The sequence below is a fragment of the Manis javanica genome, chromosome 5, assembly GCF_040802235.1.
Source record: "Manis javanica isolate MJ-LG chromosome 5, MJ_LKY, whole genome shotgun sequence".
In the NCBI taxonomy this organism is placed as follows: Eukaryota; Metazoa; Chordata; class Mammalia; order Pholidota; family Manidae; genus Manis; species Manis javanica.
This window is the reverse complement of record NC_133160.1, coordinates 91,503,851-91,531,656: the sequence shown is the minus strand read 5'-3', so window position 1 is coordinate 91,531,656 and position 27,806 is coordinate 91,503,851. Positions and strand designations below refer to the sequence as shown.

The following is a 27,806-nucleotide window of genomic DNA, read 5'->3' as shown; positions in this document are numbered from 1 at the left end:
TTTTCAATGTTTATATCCTTTTTGCTTCTCTCTGAGTTGATTGAGGTTACCAGACAGCTGGAATGTTGTTTTACATAGACATAGGAATAAGACTTGCCAAGAAACTACCAGAAACCAGTTTTCATAGCAGTAGCCAGAAAAGAACAAAAGCTGCTTAATCTCTGGCAAGTGCTGTTACACCCTTTGAATGCATCATCCCTGCCCTTTATTTTCCTAGTTTGGCTGTCCACCGTGGTGCAGACCACTGGAGAGCTGGACCAGTTGTTGAGATTATCTTCTAGAATAGGGCTTCTCAGCCTACACATTACTGGCACTTTGAGTGTGAGAGTTCTTGGCTGTAGGGGCATGGTCTGTGTGTTGTAGGACGCTGAGCAGCATTCCTGGTCTCTCCTTGCTGGATGTTGGTTGCATCACCACTTCTAGTTGTGAAACCGAAAATATCTCCAGATGTTGTGAAGTACACCTTGTGACCAGAATGGCCTCGCATTTGAGAATTAGGGAGGAATCTCCTCTCTTACCCTCTGTCATTACTGTGAAACAGGGATTTTCTTTGTTGTACACTGTGCAACACGGGCTAAACTTTTGCTTTTCTCCCCATTGACTGTGGGTGACAGGAAGGCTTTGATAGGAATGCAAGAAAATGATTAGGAAAGTCAGCATGGTTCCTCAAAATCATTAACCTTCCACCCCCCAAAAAGTCAAGCTGCAACATAAGGGTAATAAGAGTAAGTAATTGTTAATTAAAATGATTCCTTGAGCCATTTCCCCAGAAACTTGATTGGTTGGAGAAGATACATCGTACCTGAATCTCATGTTGGAAATGAGGCGGAGTAGGAAACTGTAAGGAGTCAGAGGACCTTCCATTATTTCTTGGACATTCCTTTTTTCCCTGGTGCTCTTTCCTCTTTTACTTCTGCTCACTTCAGTAGAATAGCACACTTGTCCTTAGGGAAAGAGAGAAAGAGAAGTGTTTTTTCCACTTTCTTGTTTATTCAGAAAGCAAAAGGTACCTCTCCCAACTCATCCCCTTAGGTACTGTGCACGTGTCTTCTTTTCCCGTATCAAAGGAGGAAGTACAGGTGCTCCTGGCTTGGCTCCATTTTGTCATATACTGGTGGTCTGACCTTTCTTCACCTCGGTTTTCTTATCTGAAAGTTGGCATGTAGGCATATAAAGCATTCAGAAAGGTTCCTGGCACATAGATAGAAATTGCTTAGTAAATGTTAGTTATTATTAACTCTTTGTCATGAATATTTTCTTTTCCTTTTAGTGAAGCCTGGTGTTCGATACAGAGAATTGGGAAACATTATTCAGAAGCATGCCCAAGCAAATGGGTTTTCAGTTGTTCGAAGCTATTGTGGGCATGGAATCCATAAGCTTTTTCATACAGCCCCCAATGTACCCCACTATGCCAGTAAGTACTGTCCAAAGGTTTAGTATTAGCTGACCATTTATTCGACAAATATTCATTCAAACACTTAACAGGACCTAGTAGTTTGTATTTATTAGAGTAAGCTATTAGCTGCTATAAATAGACCAAAATGTGTGCTCAAACACTAAATACACAGTCATATTCTGTGCACGTAACAGTTCAAAGCATGTGTGTTTGGTCACTTTTGGGGGCTGGGGCAGGTATTCTGTGACCCAGGCTTAGGCCTTTTTCTATCTATAGCTTTCAGGTCACTTTGGGAATTGCCCTTCTAATCTATAAATGCTGAGGAGGAGGGGGAGAAGCATAGAGGTGGGTATGCATGGGAGGTTTTAATGAGCCAGCCTGGAAATGGCATATATCACTTATATTTACTTTTCACTGGCAGGAATTCAGTCACTGACTACACTAACTTCAGGGGAGGTTGGGAAATATAATCTAGCTGAGTACTCTGGAAGAAAATTAATTTGGGGGAACAGCCAGCAGTCTCTGTCACATGTCTTGCCACCATTATTCTGATTACTTAAGTGAAATTAGTTCAGCTTGTTTGACTTGAGTTCTTAATGGGTACCAGATACTCTATGTGTTAGTATAGAGGAGAGGAGGCAGCCTTCCCTCAAGTTGAGTATCATCGATGGAATGACATGGAAGTGTAGGACAGTTGATGACTTCCGGAAACCTTTTCTCCTGGAGAGAAAAGACATGCAGGAATAAGTCTGTTACTTAGTGCTAGAAATGAAAGCTGTTCACAGTAAGTGACAGGCATTCCTAAGCAGGAATTTTAACATATATGAGCCACCGCAGTATAGACACTCTCATATATCTCCTTGTGCTTGTGCATAAATTTTCTCATCTGTACAATAGTAAGGATGGTACCTACCCTAGAACTGTTACTAGGATTAAGTGAGATAATATGTGGAAAATACTTAACATTAACTTTTAGAATGATGGTGATGATATCCATTATCTCATTTGATCATCATAACTCTGAATAATTCTTTAAATCTTATTTTATAAAGCAGATTCTGTGCTTAGCTAATTTATTTACTCAAGTTTATACAAACCTAGTATGTAAGTGCCAGGGCTAAGACTGGTACCTGGGTTCTGGCTGGCCTTCTACAATCAGTCTTCTTTCCTGTGCTTCATGTTGCCTAGTAAGGACCAAAGCAGTCTTGTGCTAGGTTCTGTGGGAGAAATAAAGTATGGTTGAGATTTTGGTTTGGTGAAGAAGATGAGGAAGAGCATTCCAGGGGGAGGGGAAGCATGAATAGGTGCATCAAGTTGAGACTGAACCAAAGAAAAGGTAAGTTGGGTTATGTTAAGAACTACCAATGTCAGTGCCAGACTGATTTGCAGACACATTTTTGGGTGGAAGAATGGCCAGGTGAAGCTGCTTTCTTGGGAAGACAAATTGGGGAGTGGTGTCTGGGATGTATGGCAGGTGTGAGCTAGTCAGCCTGATGTACAGTTGTCACTGTGGTCTAGGTGTGAGGTGTTAAAACCCAACACATAGGTAGTTGTGAATAGAAAGGGAAATGAGTGAGAAACCTCTTAACAGGAGAAGCAGGACAAGCTATTTAGATCACATCATTTGATGTATTTCAAGAAGCATTTATTAGAAAACCACATGGTTCATTTTATTTAAGCCGTGAATTGTGCTTGAAAAACAGCCAGCAACAGAAAATAAGTAGCTGACTTCCAACTCCTACCTGGTAAACCTTGTAGTCACCTTATATGACTTCAACAGAGTGGAAGGAACTGTGCTGTTTATAGTGGTTCAGTGTGTGTGTGTGTGTGTGTGTGTGTAAAGAATGTGCAGGGGAGGGAAGGAATATAGTGGTTCAGTGTGTGTGTTTGTGTGTGTGTGTGTGTGTGTGTGTGTGTAAAGAATGCAGGGGAGGGAAGGAATACAGTCCCCTTACTTGCAGAGATTTAGGTATGGATTAAATTGTAAGAGAGACTGAACCGAATTTATGGAAGAATGGGATGTGAGTCAGTGATGACAGTATCAGCAACATATGGTGCCACTGATAGAGATGCTGTTTGAGTTTCATATTAAACCATTTAATTAGAAATAAAAAATAATTCTGAAAGAAAAAAGCAAGGTCTGGGTATACTTCATACATTTGATGTGTTTATGAAAAGTCAAGCATAAAGCAGGTTTATATAAATCAAAATATGGTGGGATCACTAGTTTGGACAAGTATTAAAGGCAAGTATTAAAGAAAACCACTGAGACCCTTTGTACAGGAGAGCCTTTTAAAAATGTGAACGATCTCTGCTTTGGCTTATAACTCCATGTTCCTAATCATCTGAGGGTGGAACCAGGAAGTGGTCCTGTAACTTTCCTCCACCCTCTGTATAAGGAAGTCCTGGTTAAAGGAGAGTATTTGCTGCTTTATTTAAGTCCTTAGGGTTGGAAAGTAATGATGATAATAACCTACATTTAGAATGTATATTATAGTAGTTCTGTGGGGTAGACATAGAGCAAGTACAATTTTTTAATGAAAGTACTTAGCATAGTGTCTGTACTAGTATAGTCACTCAGATAATATATATTTGTTGAGTGAGATATGTTGAGAAACTAAAAGCATGAGTTGAAATGAGTGGGAGTTGTAACTTACAGAATAATGACTCAGTGGCAGAAATAGGAGTGGGACTTCAATAAACTGAATCAGCACTGCCCAGTAGAAAATATATTAATGTACTTAAAAAGTTTCTAGTGGTCATATTCAAAAAGTGAAAACAAATCAGTGAAATTACTTCTAATGGTATGTTTTATTTAATTCATTACATTCAAAATATTAGCATGTCAATATTTAATCAATGTAAAGGTTGAGAAATATTACATGCTTTTTTTGTCTTTGGAATATTGTCATTTTTCTTCTACACTTACATCCCATCTTACTCTGATCAGCCACCTCTCAAGTGCTCAGTAGCTACATGAGCCAGTGCTGCTCATTGGGACAGCACAGCTCTAGATTCCTTTGTCCCGTTTTCTTTCCGTGACACCATCTGACACTCTTCACTTCTTTGTGATACCCCCAGGGAGTATGACCAAGTGTGTATGCGTACTGAATTGCATGTTATTTGGTGAGAAAGTTTATGAGATTAGAAATGAAGGGTCGAAATCTGCCCCTCAGATTTTATAACAAGAACTCCAGATATGGAATATGCAGAGAGTGGATTTTGACAATACCTAGGATAGTGGAAAGCAGCATGATAGCTAATTTACAAGGAAAGATGTGCAGCAATAGAAATGTGGGGGAGAACAGATCATACTTAGAAAGAGTGGCGTTTAGTAGATTCAGTCTAGGTGGACACTTAAAAATGTCATTCGTTACCAGAGTGGCTATCCTGAGGACCAATAGTTTTACCTAGAAGCCCTAAAGCCAGTGCTTCTGCCATCTAGTGGTCAGTCAGAGCAAATGCAGTCATTTGTTTCTGGATGGCTCCTGTTTTTTAATTTGAAACAAACTGGTTCTCCATTTCTGTCTGAGATTTCTACAAAGGTCTATCCTTAGTTCAAGATTTTGGCCTTTTTTGTGTGGATACTTTAATTCACAGTTGTACAAGATGACCCTGAAAAATACTGTCATATTAGTGGATTCTGACAAAAAAACGACAAGTTTTTGGAGGGAAAAATGGAATTTCTATTTTCAAATAAAAAGGAATGGTCTCATTAGCATTAAAGAAAAGATAGTGTGCAGAGTTTTGTACCCCTTTGAATACAAGAAAAAGAGAACAACTTACAAACTTTGTGAAAATCATGCAGTTGTATCTGGGCTGTGCCCCTGCCCTCGTCCCCACCCCTGCACCCATCTGCCCACCCACCTATGGGGTGGGCGATTGGAAGCATCTGTTGTTTCCCTTGCGTTGTTGTGCATGGATGAGTAATGGAACTTTGCTTGGTTCCCTCATGGCTGTTCTAATCCTGCTGTAACTTAAATGATGGTACTTTTCCTTTTAAAGAAGTGGTAACCACATCTGAAATCCAGCCCACGGGCATCTCTTTTTCCCAGAGAAAACATAAGGAGAATGAAGTGTTCCTAGGTGGTTATCGGTGCAGTACTTATGGCTGAGTGATCTGCTCAGAGAAAGGGGAATCTGTTCAGAGGAGGGGAGAAGGTATCACTGATGGGATGTAGGGTGTATACTCTTCCCAGGGAGCTGTTGAATAGTACACACTGGTGTTTTGCTATGTTTTGAGATTTTTTTTTCTTTAATTTCAGAAAATAAAGCAGTTGGAGTGATGAAGGCGGGCCACGTGTTTACAATTGAGCCGATGATTTGTGAAGGTAAGAGAAAGGGTGCTGTCATGTCCTTTGGTGGATTTTTATTTATTTTGGTTGCTCATCACCATATTGGTAGTCGCTTTATTTCCTTTTGCTTCACTTCTACCCCCTGTTCCATCTTGAACCTGATTCAGTATGATGTGGAGAACTGGACGTTGTAAGAAACCAGTACCTCCATGGTAATTCTGCTGTCAGGAGATGCTGAAGTACTTGAGTCTTGGTCCCTTTTCATGACAGTCCTGTCAAAGGGTGTGCTGTGATAATCAGGAGCCTCCATCAAGCCTGTGTAGAAACTTTTGCTTGACACGCGGTTGGAGGAGGAAAAAAGTAGAGCCACTCACTTTGAGGCAAATATAGTTATATGATTTAACTCTCCACAACTTGGGAAGCAGGTGCTACCCCATTATACAGAAGAGCAGACTGGCCTTTGAAGAGGTTGCGTATCTTGCCTAAAGTCACCTAGCTAGTTATGTGGCAGAGGCTGTCGGACTGTAAACTCATGAGCTGTTGGGCCTCTTCAGGGTCTGCATGTATGACCTGGCATCGTACAGCCGTTTTGGAGAGAGCACGGCACAGACACAGCCAGGGCTGGCGGCCTTACGTCCACTGTTGTTATTCCCTCGACAGACACATGGCCATGATGATAGACTTGGTATTGTGATTAGAATTCCTCACTGAGCCTGTCAGACTGGTAACCCAGGCCTGCATTGTGAAGCTTTCACCTTTCTTTGCTGCCAGTTGTTTGTTGGACTAGGGGATGCAGAGTGAGGCAACACTAGGGGGGCTCATGTGCCTGAGCCCTGTGTTAAAGGGCTCCTCTCTGGATCATTCCAGTCTTTTATGACCTAATCTTGGGAGTGATATCCCATTACTTCTTCCAGATTCCTGCTCTTAGAAGGGAGTCAGTAAACCCAGTCCACTTGCACAAGGAGGATGGGAGCATGGGAGGTTGTTTAGAGGCTGCCTTCTTAATCTGATCTTCTGTTGCCTCTGTAAAAAGGAAATTACATTCTTTATCCTGACAACACCCCAAAGCTGCTTTAGGAACTAAGGGAGATGTTTTACATTAACACAAAGTACCTTGTGTAATTTAAAGGGATGTACAAATGTATGATACTGTGTTTATCATTCTCATGGAACAAGAATAAAATTCTGATCATGTGTAACCAGTTGCAAGGGCAGGAAGTATATTAGCAAAGGCATGACAGACTTTTTAAATTCTAGAGAGGAAAATACTGTTTAGTTACATACCTATTTTCATCAACTGGCACCTGGTTGGTGAGACATAATGTGGTATTTCCAGGAGTAAGCAAATAACTTTCTATAGAGCCAGTTCAGATAACCATTAAATTATAACAGATATACTTCAGTGTAACTCAGCTAGTTTACATCCCAGCTCCAGAGTGTAAAGTCTCAAATCAAAGAGGAATTTGAAGTTCCTGAGAATAGTAGCCAAATAGCTTTGACTATACATTACTAAAGAACCTGTTTTAACAAATCATAATAAAATCAAAGAAATATTATATCTTAAATTCATTTGTGAGAAAGTCATTCATTACATTGAAAAATAACCACTTACTCTTCTTAAGATGTTTAACAAAACATGGATTAACTTTAAGTTATCTCATACTTCCTTTTTAGACTGTGATTTGGTATCAGAGCAGTAGGTTACTTCAGTTGCAGAGGGCTGGAATTGTCCGAGTCAGTGAGACCTAATCTTTGATAGAGATTACTCAAAATGAAGAATGAATTGATTTTTTTTGACATCTAATTTGGAGACAAGAAAGTCTCTTTTAAACACATATTTTTCTAGTAATGTCCAGAATCGCCTTTCTCATTTTCTCCCCCCACTTCTGCCTCCCCTCACCTCTTCTTCCTCTCCCCTCCCCACTCTTGAGTGGTCTCTTCCACTGTCTCCCAGCTGCTTGTACTTGTCCCTTCATTTCCTTGCCTTACTTTCAACCATGCTCTGACCCCTCTGCCTCATCATAGTGTTTTTATTCCTCACCATATCCTATGACTTGCTCTTTGCCTCATTTTGTGGTTACAAGGGTCTACAAAGATTTCACAGTAATATCTGTTCTCACCATCTGTGTGCTTGCCATTTAAAAGTTATATCATGGTTGAAATGCTTTAATAAAAGTATTAAAAAGTTACATTCTTTCACAGTATACATTGGCTATATTTTACAGATGCCAAAGTTATACCAGGAAAGATCAATATATTCATTAATTCAGTTTTTTACTTGTTCTGTGGTGATGTGTATCAGTATGTTTCCCAAAATGAAACTCAGTGCCTTTCTTGTAGAAATAACCATCTTGATTTAATATTTGATAAGCATAAAAAATGTGAAGTTTTAATACACCTCAGGAAATTTAAATGTCATTACTTCATTGGACTAAAGACCAAAAGGACGTTGGAAAGGCTTTAGCTAAAACAATTAAACTGTAGGTAAGAATCTTAATGGTGAATTTTCTAATTCTGAGGTATCCAAGGATATCGGAGTACATGCAAAGACACTTACATAGAGAGTTCAGAAAACTGAGTGATTGATAAATAAATGATTTTTGTTTGTTTATTTAAGGTGGATGGCAGGATGAAACCTGGCCGGATGGTTGGACTGCGGTGACAAGAGATGGAAAGCGGTCTGCTCAGTTCGAGCACACCCTGCTCGTCATGGACACTGGCTGTGAAATCCTAACCCGGCGGCTTGATAGCTCACGGCCTCACTTCATGGCCCAATTGTAGTTTCTTTGAGATGGTACATCTCAGTAGGACCTTTTGGCTGTACTATTCATTTTACTGAGAGTACAGAATGGGAGAGGACATTTTTTATTACGTGTTTTGTTTTGACTATAGATAAGGAAGAACTACAGCATTTGATGTTTGTCCTCAAGAACTTGTCTTGGGTCTGAAAAAGCTGAGAAGAATAGAGGAGACATTTCTTAACTCCTTTCAGTGCTCCTCTGTCCCCCTCAAAATCCCCATACTCCTCTCTTCTGATTTGCCCTTTGAGCACTTTTACTTAAACCTGCTTCTAGTTGCTTTTATCACTGCCACAATTGGGCCATCAAGAGCCAGCTGCTTTCCAGGTGAATGTTGACGATGAGAATCCTTGCAACTTCAGCAACATATGTTGCTCCAGATTTATTATGTATGTATGGATATATATATGTGTACATTTTAAATTCCATATATGTAATTAACGAGTACAATGTGATCTGGGGTGTGTGCTTTGACAGGTCATATGCTGTCATAAGTAGACCCATAGTTTGCAGTGATTTAATTCCTAGTTGGGAATTGGCCTCCCTCCTCCCCTGTGCTAATTATTTACTCTTGTGTGTAAGGAAGCACTGGGTCAATGAGACTCTCCAATTTGGACTTTATGTTGGTGAGTAGATATGGCAAAATTCACTTTGGAAAAAAAGGTCGTCAGGCTTCTTAAAATCTAATTTATGGCAAAAATAGTCCTGCTCTAAGTGGTAGTGCTGGCTGTTGCAGAGCATGAGAATTCTGTAATACATTGCTCTTTCAGACCTCTGTTTGGTCAAAATGGGAGGAAAAAAGTCCCTTGCTTCCCCTATTTTATTTCAAGGTCATCCCTTGGAGGTAGTCAGAGAAGGGTGGAGGTTGCACTATGGAGGTTGGTGGGGAAAGATAGCTCTGAAATCTGTCCAGCAGTGAGCAGAGTAAGTCAGGTGGGCTGTGAAGTTCTAATGTTTAGTAAGGCTGGTGATGAGAAAGCAACTTCTTGAAGACTGGACTGTTTCCCTACAGTAGGCATGCAGCTGTCCTTCATGTGCTAGTAACAGACTTACCTAAACATGGCTGGGAACCTCATTAGAAATGACCTCAACTGCCCAGTATCTTAACGTTCCTTTCAGTAGTTAATCCAAATGGGAGTGTATCCAGTGAAGACATACCAGATCTAAGTCATTGTCATTAGAGAGTACTTGATAACTGCATATTTGGTAACTTACTTGTAAGATAATTTGATACCACTGACATGTTATGTTTGTGTGAGAACATGTATCCCAGAGTGCCTCAGACCTTTATTGCTTTAAAAGAATTATAATGTTTTCATTACTTTTATTATTTTAATGATTTAGTAAAGTGACCGAATCTAGTATAGACTTTTGGGGGTATGTGTGTGAAGTTTTTTATCGAACTGTAATATTTGTGAATGGAATGCCTTGCAATATGAATGTTAATATAATGTGTAAAGGGAGATTAAAAAGTTTGAATGATTATCCCGCCATGTAGTCATTAACTTTGCTGCATTTGGGATTTCAGAGGGAGGTGGTGGAAATGGGTGGCTGATTTCATAATCTAAAATATACTCATGACCATTTGAATAAAAATACTTTTTCAACTCTAATGGCTTTATAAAAAGTCCAGTAATGTGTTCAGTTCAGCAGTCAACCAGAAGCATTTGAGATGCAACCGTATTTTTGGACATTTTTAAGACAGAGATTGTGGAATATGTAGGGGAGCATTTTATGTGCGGACAGTAGATTTAATATTGTGTGCTTATTCAGTGCCTATCATTAGAAAATAAGCTCAAGGAAAAAATACTGGTGGGATAGGTTTTTTTATTATTTAAAACAAAATGATGGTGATGCTTTTCTCAATTTGGGAGATTTTAAAATGGTATGGGCTCTAGTCTGATTGTGTATACCTAATTACAAGTGTTTATTAAGTTAGATGAGAAAACATCTAGTTTCATGATTCTGCCAACTTTTCAAAATAAGTCAGTGTATTAACTTTATTTTTGTATTGTTTTAAATAATGTTTTTGCCTTTTATCTTCATTTTTTGTCTTGCTGATACAGTAGATTAAGGTACATTACCACTTACTATGCACATGTCTAAATAGGAAGAGGAGGTCTAGGAATTTGTTTTGCCCTCATAGCTTAATTCCTTAGTTTGTCCTTTAACTGCCTCTGGATTTTAACTGAGTTTGGTTCACATGGAGAGTAGGATGCTTCATTTTACTAAAGTCCTCATAGAATATGTAACAGCTAGTTTTTTTTTGCTTTTTACTAACAACTTCTTTTTGAAAATTTTCAAAGTTACAGAAAAGTTGAAAGATATAGTACAATCAAGTAATCCGATCTTTTCTGTATTCAGCAATTGGTATTTGCTACCTTTCTCTCTATAAGCACTTTTTTTTGAAAGTGTGGCATCATACTTCATTACTGTATTACAATATATCTCTCTTAAAACCTAAGTCCATCTCCTGTGTGATCATAATACAGTTATCACACCCAAGGAAGTTAACACTGATACAGAATTGTCTAATGTATATTACTTCCTCAAAATTGAGTCACTTACCTTAAAATGTTCTTTAAAAATTCTTTTTTTAAACCCAGGATGCAAACCCACGGCATTCCGCTATCATGTATCTTCTTTTTTTAATCTTTTATGAACTTGACACTTGACAAAGCAGGCTTAGTTTGTAGAATTCTGTATTTGTTTGCTTGTTTCTCCAGAGTAGGGTCAGGATAAACATTTTGGCAGAAGACTCCACAGATGGCATGTCCCATTAATCTTACCATGTTACATCAGGAAGCTCATAATGTTGTCACATTAGTGCCAGTGTAAATTTGATCACTTAGTTCCTGTCAGTTTTTCCCATTTTAAGAGTATCTTTTCCTTAAGGTATAATCTGAGAGGAGATATTTAGAGACCATTTGGATATCCTGTTCAGTCAGTGGTTTTAGTGGTCACTGATCATCTTTGACAGAATCCATTCTTTAGTTACATTGGTGGCTGCAAATTGAGTTTCTGAATCTAGTATTCCACGTACATTAGCTAACACTTTTATAGAGAAGTACTTTTTTCCTTCCCTCTACCCACTCTTATAAGTAATTGAGCTCATTGATTCTTTTTAAAAATTCTTTGTAATTTAATTGGTCCACATTTGTGGGAGTACCTTGAAGCTTATTCATGGGTCTCAGTAAAGGGGTAGAGAATACTGGTTGAAAAATTCTTTGAAGTAAATTTTGATCCTGTTTCATTCCAAATTTTATAAACTGTAAGCTACTTTTTAAGAAAGCATGCAGTGGATTTTGGAGGCAAAACATGCAGTAGGAGTGGGGAGGAGATGTTGGCTGAGAAATAGAAATATTGGAACCTGTTGAGATAGTGTAAAATTCTATCTGTATTTACTGGTGTTTGACATCTACCAAGCTCTCTCTAGATAAAAGATGAACAGATTATACCACTTGCAATGTGGATGTGTGGCCCATATTCCAGTAAAGCAGAGAAAAACATCTGGACATTAATTTTTTAGGAGTAAATTGTTTTACAATATGGGCTGCGTTATATATATATGCTAACATTCTAAGTCATTAATGTTCGTTGTAAAAATGAACATCTAAGGAAAGTTTAGCTTAGCAGCACAGGCTTCACGCATGGAAATTCTCTCGCCCCACTGTGTTTGAACTCTTTAGGGGCAAGCAGCTGTTGGTGGCAGCCTCTCTTAACCTCTTGGTGCTAAGCATGAAAAAAGTGGTTTGCATTTGGTTACTTAGAAAAAGAAAGGAATAAGGTGGCTTGGCTACCTATTGGCTACTGCTTTTCATTTTCAGGACTGTGGGTGGGCAAAAACAACTCTGTATATGGCAATTCTTTTGTTATATTAAAAATGTCAACACTGGTATATCTTACTAAAATGTGTCAAAAAGTCAATATATGGAGTGCTCAAGAAGGGCTTCCAGAAAAATTTCCACTTATCACTAATAGGTTTGTTATAGTTCAAAGTATTTTAGTAATTTTTCTTATGGGTGTTAAGCCTTTTTACCATTACTCCAGGTTCTTCATCCCACTCCCAACAAGAAACACATGCCAACACAGAACTTGAACAAGACACATACAAGACCAACATTCAGGATACCAGGTGATTTCTCTAATTTTTTACCTAGTTGGATGGCTAGAATAAACCACTATACTTCTCGCTGGAGACCTCCTATCTGTGGGATAACACAACTTTTATTATTCTGTATATAATGGGCCTATAAAGGAAATTTGCTTTATTTCAGTATTTGAGTCTAATAGAAAGTTCAGGCTAGAATTTTTAAGACTTTATGAGTAAATATGAGCTGTGGGTGATTCTGAGGAAACAAAATAGCCAAATATAAGGACTTTGGTATTAAAGATACAGATTAGAGAAAGAGCAACAGAGACTTCAAAGCACATTTCTGCTATTCTATCTTGCTTAACATAATCTTGATATTTTAGGCAGTCTCAAAGAGTATTTCAGTCTGTGTCTAAACTGGAGGTAATTCTATGGTGGATTGGCACTCCTTTCTTGAAAGAAGCATGTATCATATTTACCTCATCCCAAGGGATTCTGTTGTAATGTCCCTTTGATAAAAATCAACCTGCTTACACAGTGAAGACAAGTAGTGATTCCACAGCATCTTACTACACTGATGGACAGTGACTGTAATGGGGTCGGGGGGGGGGACTTGGTGAAGGGGGGAACGTAGTAAACATAATGTTCTTCATGTAATTGTAGATTACAAAACAAAACAAAACAAAAAAAATCAACCTGCTTAAAAGCCCATTCCATCTACTTTGTTCCCGTAAAGAAAAGTTCCACCAGAAGAAATTTGTATAATGGACTCTATTTGTATGTTCCTGTTCACTTCATAGTGGTTTCTTTAAAGACAAAATTCCCTTGGTATATCTGTGCATTTATTGTCTAAATAATTGTCTAAATATACTTAATAAAATGTTTTCCAAATGTCTTTGTAGTAAACTTTTTCTAGGGAATTTTCTGACAAAGAATCTGATCTTGCATGTTAATTGAAACAAAATTGGCTTAATCCAAAGTTGGTCTTTTCCCTGGGTCACAAAGTGTCTCTAGGGCCAAAGAGCTGTCAGTTACTTCAGGACTTTGATCATCAGCCTAATTGGAAGATTGGTATCCAAGCAGAAAATATTCTGAAGCATTCTGTATATGTAAAATATGTTCCCCCTTCCTCAAAACAACAGAGAATTTTGAAAACTACAAGCTATTTTGTATTCAAATGGGTAAAAAGGAAGTAGCATTATATGTATATTTCTGGAGCTGTAGTTGTATACGTTAACTGGCTCCACTGTGATAGTATTTTGAATGTAGTGCAGATTTTTCCTTCCCTCCATCCTAAAAAACTTCCATCATTCTACATGTTCTACTTTACATGTTAGTTCTCTGTACATGTAATAAAGAACTTGTTCCAAATTAGACATGTTTGTATATGGACTTTCTCCAGTGAACATCACTAGGTGTGTGAAATAGGAAGCAGAAGAGCCCAATATGCTGAAGATGGAACTGTAGGTGAGATTTGAAAAGTGCAAGGTACACGAAAAGTTGTCAGTGAAAAAGTTCCTTGAAGTTAGTTTCTAATATTGGAACATTTTAGTTCCTTTAATTAAAAAAAGAATTTACTAGCATTCATGAAGTATTCAGTGGAAATTAGCCATTTATGTTAAAGTTCCTTTTGTCCAAGAAAGCAGTTTAAAGATACCTTCAAAAAAACTGCCAACAATATACTTCTAAGGTGTTAAAATCCTAATGTTGGGAAACCAGCAGAGATTTGCTGACATGTACATAGTGGTTTTTACCCTGTGTTGTACCTATACTTTCTTATAAAAGCTACTGCAGCAATATATGTAACATCCTAGATGCCACCCAAGATGATATGTTAAAAGGATCTTAAAACTACTTTGTCTTTATAGTTCATAATTCAAGAATCCTTAAGTAAGGATCTTATAAACTTGATTCTTCATACTAGTTCTTAGAAAGAAAGAAACTAGTGCTTTCAGCTAGGAAATGTTCCTTGTTAAACCGAATTAGCTGGCTCAAGAAGACATAAACTGTGACGAGTGAAAAGTAAACTCCTTAAGTGGCCAGCTATAAGAATTGGAGTTACATCATTTTAATGTCTTAAAACTGCTTTTTCATATTGGTGAGCATAAAATGCTTGCCATCCTCAATTATGTATAGCTTATGTATGAGAAGAAAAAGGGGAAAAAGAAACTTCAAAAATAACTACAAGCTCCCCTCTATATTACCTTACATACCCATTTTATTACTGCAGTTGCTCAAGGCAATAATAAACAGTTGAGCCTTGAACATCACAGGTTTGAACTGCATGGGTCCACTTAAACACAGATTTCTATCAATAAATATGTTGGAAATTTCTTAGAGATTTGTGACAATTTGAAAAACTTTCATTTAAAGAATACAGTATATAATACACAAAATAATGTGTCAGTATATGTTATTGTAAGTCTGGTCAACAGTAAGCTATTAGTAGTTGAGTTTGGGGGGGAGTCACAAGATATATGCAGGTTTTTGATTGTGTGGGGGATTTGGTATCCTAACCTCCATGTTGTTAAAAGGTCAACTGTACTTTACTCCTAGAAGGCTGGGTTAAACCTGATTAGAAGCACACTTCCTAAAGGTGGGTGTGGATAAAATGAGAGTTCCTGTGGCCAGGATTCTCACCTGGCCCTGGTTGGCTAGCTCATTGCACATGTGTGGGCAGTACATTGCTATTGACTTGATATAAAGAGCTCTGCCCAGTGGTCTGGGCAACACGGTGGCATGGCTGCAAGGTTGTATGAGAGTAGAGCAGAGGCCAGAGTGCTGGCATCACTGAGGATAGAGGCCCAGAGGTGGGCTGTGCGGGCAGAGAGACCCAGAGGGTGGCTTTGTGGACAGAGAGGCCCAGAGGGCAGCTGTGTGGGATGGCTGTGCTGGCAGAGAGGCCCAGAGGCAGAGACCAACTTGCTGCATGCAGACTCACTCTGAGTGACAGGATTTTAGTGACTGACCTACCACCGTGGAAATAAACCCTTAAACCCCAAGAACGTTTTAACTGTCATTTTCTTTGGTCACACTGAATCCATACTGAACTTGCTGGGGGCTGAAACCCATTGGCAAGACAATTGGCGTAGTCAGTAGAATTCATTGTTGACCAAAGAAAAAGACATGCTGCCCTTATGGGAGGGGTGCTTCAGTGGGCTGCCCCTATGAATGGGGAGACAGTGGATTGTCCCCTAGTGGGTATGTTGTCTGAGGTGGCTTGCCTCCTAGAGGGCTAGGCCCTACCCCAGGGCTGGAGGCAAGTGGAGGTGATACCTGAGGCAGTAGGGGTGGCCCTTGGTATAGGAAGTAGGTCTCTTGAGAGAGAAGAGTGCCCATGAGGCAGTGGGAACTGTAGATTGGGTGCTTCTCACAGTATAAAAAAAGTCTACATAAGAGAAAGACATGCTCCTGAAAAAGACTCAAGAAATGGCAGCATGAGAATGCAAGTTGCAAACTGCTGTGAATTCACTGAAGAAGGAAATGGCATTGATGTGAGAGGAGGCAGCATGAGAACGCTGGCAGCGAGGTGCATTTGAAGAGGTAAAAGATTCCTCACAGAATAAGACGGTGGCTCTGCCAGGTGCTCTGAAGGAAGAAAAGGCCATAAAGGAAAAAGACAAACTCCTGGGGGAAGTACAGGCAGAGGTGGCATGAGAATGCTAGCTGCGAAGCATTGAAGTAAAGGTAAGAGAGCTGCTGAAGACTGAGCTAGTATTTCTGCGAGGCACTGTAGTAGAGGAGGCACTTGAGGGAGTGGAGAGAAAGGTGCCATCAGCCCCAGAAATGGAGGAGCTGGGGAAGAATGAAGGGGTGGTGCTGGGGGTGCTGACCCCTCCTACTGAAAGTAAGCCCTGTGGTTGTAAAGAAAATAAAGACCCAGCAGCCGAGGGTTCCCCAAAGAGAGGCGCAGCCCCTTCCCCAGGTTGTGGAGCACTCTATGCTCTGCCCCTATACTCAGGCTGAAGCAATGAGAACACAGAAATAACTGAAGTCTGCTACTCACAAGAAGAAGGTAAAGGGCTCCATGAAGGTTACGAGGACCCAGATGTGGGTTGATTTAATACGGACAGGAGCAAATGGAAAGAAATTAGATAGACAGCCAAAAGGATCTTGAGCTATGGAAACAACTGAAACCAGAGCAGCAGTTCAAGCCATTAAGACAAAGATGCAGAGGTTAGAGACAGAGCAACAATATAGGCCTGTGTCACACTCAGCCCAGCAGGCTGGGAACTAAGAACCTCAGGCGCCTTAACCCCCTGGGTGGTGATGCAGCTCTGAAGCTGCTCATAGTGATAAGCAGCCTGCTGTTCCTTTCCCGGTGCCAGCACTGCAAACAAACTGGCTGACCCGCCATTGGCTGTGGAACAGCTGGGGAGCAACCTCACCTACAGCAATGATAAAGCTTAGCATAGAGGCTTCTCCCTGAGCACGGCTAGCCGGCCCAGACCGAGCAGCTGCTCGCTGCCTGCGGTTGACCGGCACAAACAGTGGAGACCGGCGCAGGGTCCAGGAGGCACAAAGGGGCTCTGTTCTTGCAGGAGAACACACACTGCTTGCCTGCAACCCCTTCCAGCGCCCTAGGCCATTCCAAGGGCTTCCCTGCCCACAGCAGCTTGGGATTAACGCAGAGGCTGCTCCCTGCATGTGGTTGACTGGCACAGCCACTGGAGATGGGTGTGGAGAACAGGAGGCACAAAGGGGTTTTGCTCTTGTGGCAGAACATGTGCTGCTGGCCTGCTACCCCTGCCATTGCCTTAGCCTGCCCACGGCAGCTTAGGGGATTAACTCAGAGGCTGCTCCCTGTGTGTGGTTAACCAGCACAGACAGTGGAGAGACAGGCAAGGTGACCAGCAAGTAGGAAGGGATTCTGTTCTCCCAGCTGACACACACCAGTTGCTGGGGACTACTCCCATTGCCATGAAAAGGAAGAAGAACCTTGTTTAGTTCAAAATCCCTCAAACACCAGAGAGAGGGTAGGTGAGACTGAAAGAAAAAATCTTCCTGAAAAAGAATTCAAAATAAAAGTCACGAGCATGCTGATGGAGCTGCAGAGAAATATTCAGGAGCTGAAGAGATGATTTCAGGAGGGAGATAACAGAAGTGAAACAAACAATGAAAGATATAAGAGCAGACTGGATGAGGTGAAAGAGACTGTTAATGGAATAGAAATCAGAACTGGAATACAGAGAAGCTGAGGCAGAGAGATATGATAAAAGGATCTCCAGGAATGAAAGAATATTAAGAGAACTGTGTGACCAATCCAAGTGGAAGAATATTCACATTATAGGGGTACCAGAAGAAGAAGAGAGAAAAAGGGATAGCAAGTTTCTTTGAAGAAATAATTGCTGATAACTTTGCCAATCTGAGGAGGGAAATGGTCTCTCAGACCATGGAAGTCCCACAGATCTCCCAACACAAGGGACTCGAGGATAACACCAACACATAATAATTAAAATGGCAAAGATGAAAGACAAGGACAGAGTATTAAAAGCAGCCAGAGAGAGAGAAATAAGATCACCCTCAAAGGGAACCCTATCAGGCTATCATTAGACTTCTCAGTAGAAACCTTACAGGCCAGAAGGAAAGGCATGATATATTCAATGCAATGAAACAGAAGGGCCTTGAACCAGGAATACTGTATCCAGCAAGATTACATTTAAATTTGAAGGAGGTATTAAACAATTCCCAGATAAGCAAAAGTTGAGGGAATTTACCTCGCACAAACCACCTCTACAATGTATTTTAAAGGGACTGTGCTAGATGGAAGTATGCGTAAGGCTAAGTAGCTGTCACAAGAGAAGAAAAAACCACAGCAAAGAAAGTAGACTATCCAAAAACTAACTAAAGGCAAAATAAAATCAGCTATCCATAAGATCAGTGAAGAGAAACTCAAACAGGACAGAATAAAACACCTAACATATAAAGAGTGGTGGAGGGAGAAAAATAAGGGAGAGAAATAAAGAATCATCAGACTGTGTTTATAATAGTGTAATAAGTGAGTTAAGTTAGACAGTTAGATAGTAAAGAAGCTGCCCTTGACCTTTGGTAACGAATCCAAAGTCTGCAATGGCAGTAAGTACATATCTATTGATAATCACCCTAAATGTAAATGGGCTGAATGCACCAATCAAAAGACACAGAGTAATAGAATGGATAAAAAACAACATGCATCTATGTGCTGCCAACAAGAGACTCACTTCAAACCCAAAGATATACACAGATTAAAAGTGAAGGATGGAAAAAGATATTTCATGCAAACAATAGGGATAAAAAAGCAGGTGTTGCAGTACTTGTATCAGACAAAATAGACTGCAAAACAAAGACAGTAATGAGACAAAGAAGGACATTAAATAATGATAAAGGGCTCAGTCCAACAAAAGTATATAACCATTATAAACATCTATGCACCCAACACAGGAGCACCTACATATGTGAAACAAGTACTAATAGAATTAAAGGGGTAAATAGAATGCAATGCATTCATTTTAGGAGACTTCAACACACCACTCACTACAAAAGACAGATCAACCAGGCAGAAAATAAGGACACAGAAGCACTGAACAACACATTAAACCAGATGAACCTAACAGACATCTACAGAACTCTATACCCCAAAGCAGCAGAATACACATTCTTCTCAAGTGCACATGGAACATTTTCAAGAATAGACCACATACTAGGCCACAAACAGAGCCTCATAAATTAAAAAAGATTGAAATTGTACCAGCCAACATCTCAGATCAGAAGGGTGTAAAACTAGAAATAAATTATACAAAGAAAACAAAAAGGCTTGCAAACACATGGAGGCTTAACAACATGCTCCTAAATAATCAATGGATCAATGGCCAAATTAAAACAGATCAAGCAATATATGGAGACAAATGAAAACTACAGCACAATGCCCCCAACTTCTGTGGGAGGCAGTGAAGACAGTTCTAAGAGGGAAGTATATAGCAATCCAGACATATCTAAAGAAGGAAGAACAATCCCAGATGAATAGTCTAAATTCACAATTATTGAAACTGGAAAAAGAACAAATGAGGCCCAAAGTCTGCAGAAGGAGGGACATAATAAAGATCAGAGAAGAAATAAAATTGAGAAGAATAAAACAATAGAAAAAATTAATGAATCCAAGAACTGATTCTTTGAGAAAATGAAACAGATAAACCCCTAGCCAGGCTTATTAAGAAAAAGAATCTACACACACAAACAGAATCAGAAATGAGAAAGGAAAAATCATGATGGACATCAGAGAAACAAAGAATTAGAGAATACTATGAAAATCTCTTTGCTAACAAAGTAATTTATATGAAGTGGATAACTTTCTAGAAAAATACAACCTTCCAAGACTGACCCAGGGAGAAACAGAAAATCTAAACAGACCAATTACCAGCAATGAAATTGAATCGGTAATCAAAAAACTAATGAAGATGAAAACCTACAGACCAGATGGATTCAGCGCTGAATTTTATCAGGCATTTAGAGAAGACAATTTAATACCCATTCTCCTTAAAGTTTTCCAAACAATAGAAGAGGAGGGAATACTTCCAAACTCATTTTGTGAAACCAGCATCACTCTAATACCAAAACCAGGCAAAGACACCACAAAAAAAAAAAAAAGAAAATTACAGACCAATATCCCTGATGAACATTGATGCAAAAATATTCAACAAAATATTAGCAAACTGAATTCAAAAATACATCAAGAGGATCACACACCGTGATCAACTGGGATTCATCCCAGGGATGCAAGGATGGTGCAACATTTGAAAATCCATCAACATCATTCACCACATCAACAAAAAGGACAAAAACCACATTACATGATCATCTCCATAGATGCTGAAAAAGCATTCAACAAAATTCAACATTCATTCATGATAAAAACTCTCAACAAAATGGGTATAGAGGGCAAGTACCTCAACATAATAAAGGCCATATATGACAAACCCACAGCCAACATCATACTTAACAGTGAGAAACTGAAAGCTTTTCTTCTAAGATCAGGAATAAGACAAGGATGCCCACTCTCTCTGCTTTTATTCAGCATAGTACTGGAGTTCCTAGCCACGGCAATCAGACTACACAAATAAATAAAGTCATCCAGATTGGCTATTGTAAATAGTGCTGTGATAAACAGGGGTGCATATGTCTTTTTCAAACTGGGCTCTTGCATTCTTAGGGTAAATTCCTAGGAGTGGAATTTCTGGGTCAAATGGTATTACTATTTTGAGTTTTTGAGGAACCTCCATACTGCTTTCCACAATGGTTGAACTAATATACATTCCCAACAGCAGTGTAGGAGGGTTCCCCTTTCTCCACATACAAATGAACATTTGTTGTTGTTTTTTGGATGGTGGCCATCCTAACTGGTGTGAGGTGATATCTCATTGTGGTTTTAATTTGCATTTCTCTGATGATTAGCGATGTGAAGCATCTTTTCATGTGCCTGTTGGCCATCTAAATGTCTTTTTTGGAGAAGTGTCTGTTCATATCCTCTGCCCGTTTTTTAATTGGATTATTTACTTTTTGTTGAGGTGCATGAGCTCTTTGAAGAATTTGAATGTCAACCCCTTATTGGATGTCATTTGTGAATGTATTCTCCCCTACTGTAGGATGTCTTTTTGTTCTACTGATGGTGTCCTTTGCTGTACAGAAGCCTTTTAGTTTGATGTAGTCCCACTTGTTCATTTTGCTTTTGTTTCCCTTGCCCATGGAGATATGTTCATGAAGAAGTTGTTCATGTTTATATTCAAGAGAGTTCTGCCTATGATGTCTTCTAAGAGTTTTATGGTTTCATGACTTACATTCAGGTCTTTGATACATTTTGAGTTTACTTTTGTGTATGGGGTTAGACAATAATCCAGTCTCATTCTCTTGCATGTAGCTGTCCAGTTTTGCCAACACCAGCTGTTGAAGAGGCTGTCATTTCCCCATTGTATATCCATGGCTCCTTTATCGAATATTAATTGACCTATATGGTTGGGTTAATATCTGGACTCTCTTATTCTGTTCCACTGGTCTGTGGGTCTGTTCTTGTGCCTGTACCAAATTGTCTTGATTACTGTGGCTTTGTAGTAGAGCTTGAAGTTGTGAAGCAAGATCCCCCCTGCTTTATTCTTCCTTCTCAGGATTGCTTTGGCTATTTGGGGCCTTTTGTGGTTCCATATGAATTTTAAAACTATTTGTTCTAGTTTGTGAAGAATGTTGCTGGTATTTTGATAGGGATTGCATTGAATCTGTAGATTGCTTTAGGCAGGATGGCCATTTTGATGATATTAGTTCTTCCTAGTCAGGAGCATGGGATGAGTTTCCATTTGTTAGTGACCTCTTTAATTTCTCTTAAAGAGTGTCTTATAGTTTTCAGGGTATAGGTCTTTCACTTCCTTGGTAAGGTTTATTCCTAGGTATTTTATTCTTTTTGATGCAATTGTGAATGGAATTGTTTTCCTGATTTCTCTTTCTATTAGTTCATTTTTAGTGTATAGGAAAGCTACAGATTTCTGTCTGTTAGTTTTGTATCCTGCAACTTTGCTGAATTCCGATATTAGTTCTAGTATTGGAGTGTATTCTTTAGGGTTTTTTATGTACAATATCATGTCATCTGCAAATAGTGACAGTTTAACTTCTTTTTTACCAATCTGGATTCCTTGTATTTTTTTGTTTTGTCTAATTGCCATGGCTAGGACCACCAGTACTATGTTGAATAACAGTGGGGAGAGTGGGCATTCTTGTCTTGTTCCCTATCTCAGAGGAAAAGCTTTCAGCTTCTCGCTGTTCAGTATGATGTTGGCTGTGGGATTATCATATATGGTCTTCATTATGTTGAGGTACTTGCCCTCTATACCCATTTTGTTGAGAGTTTTTATCATGAATGGATGTTGAATTTTGTCGAATGCTTTTTCAAGCATCTATGGAGATGATCATGTGGTTTTTGTCCTTTTTGTTAATGTGGTGGATGATGTTAATGGACTTTTGAATGTTGTACCATGCTTGCATCCCTGGGATGAATCCCACTTGGTCATGGTGTATGATTCTTTTGATGTATTTTTGAACTCGGTTTGCTAATACTTTGTTGAGTATTTTTGCATCTACATTCATCAGGGATATTGGTCTGTAATTTTCTTTTTTGGTGGGGTGTTTGCCTGGTATTGGTGTTAGGGTGATGTTAGCTTCATAGATTGAGTTTGGGAGTATTCCCTCCTCTTCTGTTTTTTGGAAAACTTTAAGGAGAATGGGTATTATGTCTTCTCTGTATGTCTGATAAAATTCTGAGGTAAATGCATCTGGCCCGGGGGTTTTGTTCTTTTGTCGTTTTTTGATTACCGATTCAATTTCGTTGCTGGTAATTGGGTCTGTTTAGATTTTCTGTTTTTTCTGGGTCAGTCTTGGAAGGTTGTATTTTTCTAGGAAGGTGTCCATTTCTCCTAGGTTTTCCAGCTTGTTAACATATAGGTTTTCATAGTATTCTCTAATAATTCTTTGTATTTCTGTGGGGTCCATTGTGATTTTTCCTTTCTCATTTCTGATTCTGTTGATGTGTGTTGATTCTCTTTTTCTCTTAATAAGTCTGGCTAGAGGCTTATCTATTTTGTTTATTTTCTCAAAGAACAAGCTCTTGGTTTCATTGATTTTTTTCTATTGTTTTATTCTTCTCAATTTTATTTATTTCTTCTCTGATCCTTTTTATGTCCCTCCATCTTCTGACCTTAGGCCTCATTTGTTCTTCTTTTTCCAATTTGATAATTGTGACATTAGTCTATTCATTTGGGATTGTTTTTCCTTCTTTAAATATGCCTGGATTGCTATATACTTTCCTCTTAAGACTGTCTTTGCTGCATCCTACAGTAGTTGGGGCTTTGTGTCATTGTTGTCATTTGTTTCCATATATTGCTGGATCTCCATTTTAATTTGGTCATTGATGCATTGATTATTTAGGAGCGTGTTGTTAAGCTTCCGTGTGTTTTTGGGCCTTTTTGCTTTCTTTGTACAATTTATTTCTAGTTTTATACCTTTGTGGTCTGAAAAGTTGGTTGGTAGGATTTTAATCTTTTGGAATTTACTGAGGCTCCTTTTTGTGGCCTAGTATGTGGTCTATTCTGGATATTCCATATGCACTTGAGAAGAATGTGTATGCTGTTGATTTTGGATGTAGAGTTCTATAGATGTCTATTTGGTCCATCTCTTCTAGTGTGTTGTTCAGTGCCTCTGTGTTCTTACTTATTTTCTTTCTGGTGAATCTGTCCTTTAGAGTGAGTGGTTTGTTGAAGTCTCCCAAAATGAATGTATTGCATTCTATTTCCTCTTTTAATTCTTTAAGTATTTGTTTCACACATGTTGGTGTTCCTGTATTGGGTGCATATATATATTTATAATGGTTATATACTCTTGTTGGACTGAGTCCTTTATCATTATGTAATGTCCTTCTTTATCTCTTGTTACTTTCTTTATTTTGAAGTCTATTTTGTCTGATACTAGTATTGCAACACCCACTTTTGTCTCCCTGTTGTTTGCATGAAATATCTTTTTCCATCCCTTGACTTTTAATCTGTGCATGTCTTTCGGTTTGAGGTCTCTTGTAAGCAGCATATAGATGGGTCTTGCTTTTTTATCCTTTCTATTACTCTGTGTCTTTCAATTGGTGCGTTCAGTCCATTTACATTTAGGGTGATTATTGAAAGATATGTACTTATTGCCATTGCAGGCTTTAAGTTTGTGGTTACTAAAGGTTCAAGGTTAGCTTCTTTACTATCTTACTATCTAACTTAACTCGCTTATTGAGCTATTATAAATACTGTCTGATTATTCTTTATTTCTCTCCCTTCTTATTCCTCCTCTTCATTTTTCATGTTGGGTGTTTTGTTCTGTGCTCTTTTTAGGAGTGCTTCCATCTAGAGCAGCCCCTCTAAGATACCCTGTAGAGGTGGTTTGTGGGAGGCAAATTCCCTCAACTTTTGCTTGTCTGGGAATTGTTTAATCCCTCCTTCATATTTAAGTGATAATCATGCTGGATATAGTATTCTTGGTTCAAGTCCCTTCTGTTTCATTGCATTAAATATATCATGCCATTCTCTTCTGGCCTGTAAGGTTTCTGTTGAGAAGTCTGATAGCCTGATGGTTTTCCTTTGTAGGTGACCTTTTTTTTCTCTCTGGCTGCCATTAATTCTCTGTCCTTGTCTTTGATCTTTGCCATTTTAATTATTATGTGTCTTGTTGCCCTTCTTGGGTCCCTTGTCATGGGAGTTCTGTGTGCTTCTGTCTTCTGAGAGACCATTTTCTCCCCCAGTTTGGGGAAGTTTTCAGCAATTATTTCATCAGACACTTTCTATCCCTTTTTCTCTCTCTACTTCTTCTGGTACTTCTATAATGCGAATATTGTTCTGCTTCAATTGGTCACGCAGTTCTCTTAATATAATTCTTTCATTCCTGGAGATCCTTTTATCTCTGTCTGCGTCAGCTTCTCTGCGTTCCTGTTCTCTGATTTCTAGTCCATTAATGGTCTCTTGCATCTTATCCATTCTGCTGTGAATTTCTTCCAGAGATTTATTTCTGTTTTCTCCCTCCTTAGTTCTTGCATATTTCTCTGCAAGTCCATCAGCATGGTTATGACTTTTGCTTTGAATTCTTTTTCAGGAAAATTGGTTAAATCTATCTCCCCCAATTCCTTCTCAGGGGAGGATGTGGAGGATGTCTGGGTTAGTCTGGTCTGGATCAAATTTTTTTTCCTTTTCATGTTGATAGATGCAGTGGTATGCTGTTGACTCGTCTGTCAGCTGGGAGAACCAAGACCTTTCCACTTGCTACTGCCCTTTCTTTAGTGGGACAACAGCAACCTCTAGCGGCTTGTGTTGGGCAGTTGTGTGTAGACTGGGTCTCTGTTTCTTGCCCGGCCGCTATGGAGGAAGCTCCCTTGCTGTGGGTATGGCCAGCCTCAGGCTGCTGCTCTATGGTGGGGCCGTGGTGGAGGGGGAATGGGTCGGGGGCTGTTTATCGCCATGAGGGGTCTCAGAGCTGCTCTGCTGCCCAGGGGGTTAGGGTGCCTGGAGTTCCCCGGGATTCCCAGCAGCTGGGCTAAGTGTCCTGGGATGCTTCTGTCTGACTGTGGGGTCCCTGACCCTTTGAGCTTCAAAAAGCACTTGCTTTTCTTTGTCCCAGGGGTGCTGGCTGCATGGACCCGCTTACTGTCCCATTTCGCTAGTTTCCTGCACTCCTCGCACTGTGTGTCTGTACTCTGGGTGCGGATGGCTAGGGCTAGCTATTTCGCAGTCCTGGGCTCCCTCTCCCTCCTGGCTCCGACTCCTCTCCTCCCGCCAGGAGCTGGGGTGAGGGGCGCTCAGGTCCCACTGGGCCGCAGTTTGTATCTTACCCCCTTTGTGAGGCACTGGGTTCTCGCAGGTGTGGATGTAGTCTGGCTGTTGTCCTGTATCTTCTGTTTTTAGGGATAGTTGAATTTGTTGTATTTTCAAAAACATGTTTTTGGGAGGAGCCCACTGTCCTACTCACGCTGCCATCTTGGCTCCACCTCTCCTTTGTGTAATTTTAGAGTATGCATAAATACTATTACATGCATAGAAACTTCTAGAAAGAAAGTGAACTGGTCACCTGTTTTTCATGGGGAGGGGAGTGTAGGTTTTCTACGATGTTCTCTATTTGAATTTTCAAACTCTTGGATATATTGCTTTCATGAGTTTATTTTTCCGTCAATAAGATTACCTGGTTGACAAGACTATGATCATTTTTGTTTGTATCTTTATACTGCTCAGAATAAAAAAGCCTAAATGCTACTGTGGATAAAGTAAAGGTTCTTATGGCCAGGATTCTCACCTGGCCCTGGTTGGCTAGCTCACTAAAAACGTTTGGGCAATACACATTGCTATTGCCTCTAAGGAGCTCCGCCCAGTGCTCTGGGTGACACATGGCATAGCCACACTGCTGCATGGTACAGGAGAGCAGAGACTGGAGTGAGTGGTGGCAGTGCTGAGGACAGAGACTGAGACGGCTTGGGGGTGCAGAGAGGCCCAGAGGCAGAGACAGGCTTGCTGCATGCAGACTTGCTCTGAGTGGATGGGATTCTAATGATTGACCTGCCACTGTGGAAATAAAAGTTGGGTACAACCCTTTCACTCCAAGAATGTTCCATTGTCATTCTTTGGTGTCACCCAATCCACAGTGAATTTGTCTGGGGTTGAAATCCACTGGCAAGAGTTACTTAAAAGCACCAGGAAAGGAGAGACACATTTGAGTATATTAATATAAAATCAAACAAACTTGTATTAAAATATATAAAACTGACACCAAATTGGCATCTAAAAGAGCTCCTAAAAATCACTTATAGAGAAATAAACCGATAGAAAAATCAGCAAAAGATGTGAATAGTTATTTCACAAAAAAGGAAATACAAATGGCCGGTAAAATGAAAGACTTCAGTAATTGAGGCAAATGCACACTAACGTCACAATGAAATATTATTTCCCACCTATCTGATTCACAAAAATTTCCAACCACTTGAGACAGTAATTTGCCAATTTCTAGTAAATTTGAAATGTGATTATTCTATGACATACATCCTAAGTAACTAACACGCTGAGCACAATGTACAACAATGTTACACCAGTGTTGTTAGCAAATACAAAAAGTTTTGGGGAACAACTCTTGCCATCAACTGGAGAACAGATAAATTGTAGTAGTTCATATAATCCAATACTACTGCACAGTAGTAAAATTAAAATAAAATCATATACAACATGGATTAATCATACAATGAATGAAAAAGCTGCAGAATGAGACTATCAGGTTTAAATCAAGCATAATACTATAGACTAGAAGGTTTATAGAGAAAGTACAGCAACATATATATGAGTGAGAAACACCAAATTCTGGGTGGTGACTATCCCTGGAGAGGGAAGGCAGTGTGGTGTGGAAGAGGTAAAATGTTAAGATTTGACAATAGTAGGTGCTTGGAACTTGGATTTTCAGTATATAATAATTACATTTTCTATGTTCAAATAGTTTAGAGTCACCAGTAACATATCCACCTACTTAAGCACAAAAGGTAGTTTCAGTGAAATTTTGGTGCCAGATACCATCCTAGGAACTGGGGTGTCTAAGTTTGAGGGGTATCTGTCCTCAAGAAAATGATCTCATAGAAGCAGACTTGGGTTCTGATTAATTTTGTCTCTGAGGGCTAGGAAAATCACTCTTTAGTATTTACTAAGAGGCCT

The 27,806-nt window shown here is 39.4% G+C and overlaps 1 protein-coding gene across 1 annotated transcript in view; it reads left to right on the top strand.

The window, feature by feature from the left end:
• The window catches only part of METAP1 (methionyl aminopeptidase 1), a 56,990-nt gene extending 46,888 nt beyond the window's left edge, over positions 1–10,102 (top strand). Inside the window, exons 9-11 of the mRNA XM_037020182.2 lie at positions 1,271–1,414; positions 5,662–5,727; positions 8,309–10,102. Coding sequence (XP_036876077.1) covers positions 1,271–1,414; positions 5,662–5,727; positions 8,309–8,472 — 374 coding nt within the window. The 3' untranslated portion in view covers positions 8,473–10,102. The remainder of the gene's footprint in view (positions 1–1,270; positions 1,415–5,661; positions 5,728–8,308) is intronic.
• The last annotated feature ends 17,704 nt before the right edge of the window (positions 10,103–27,806 follow it).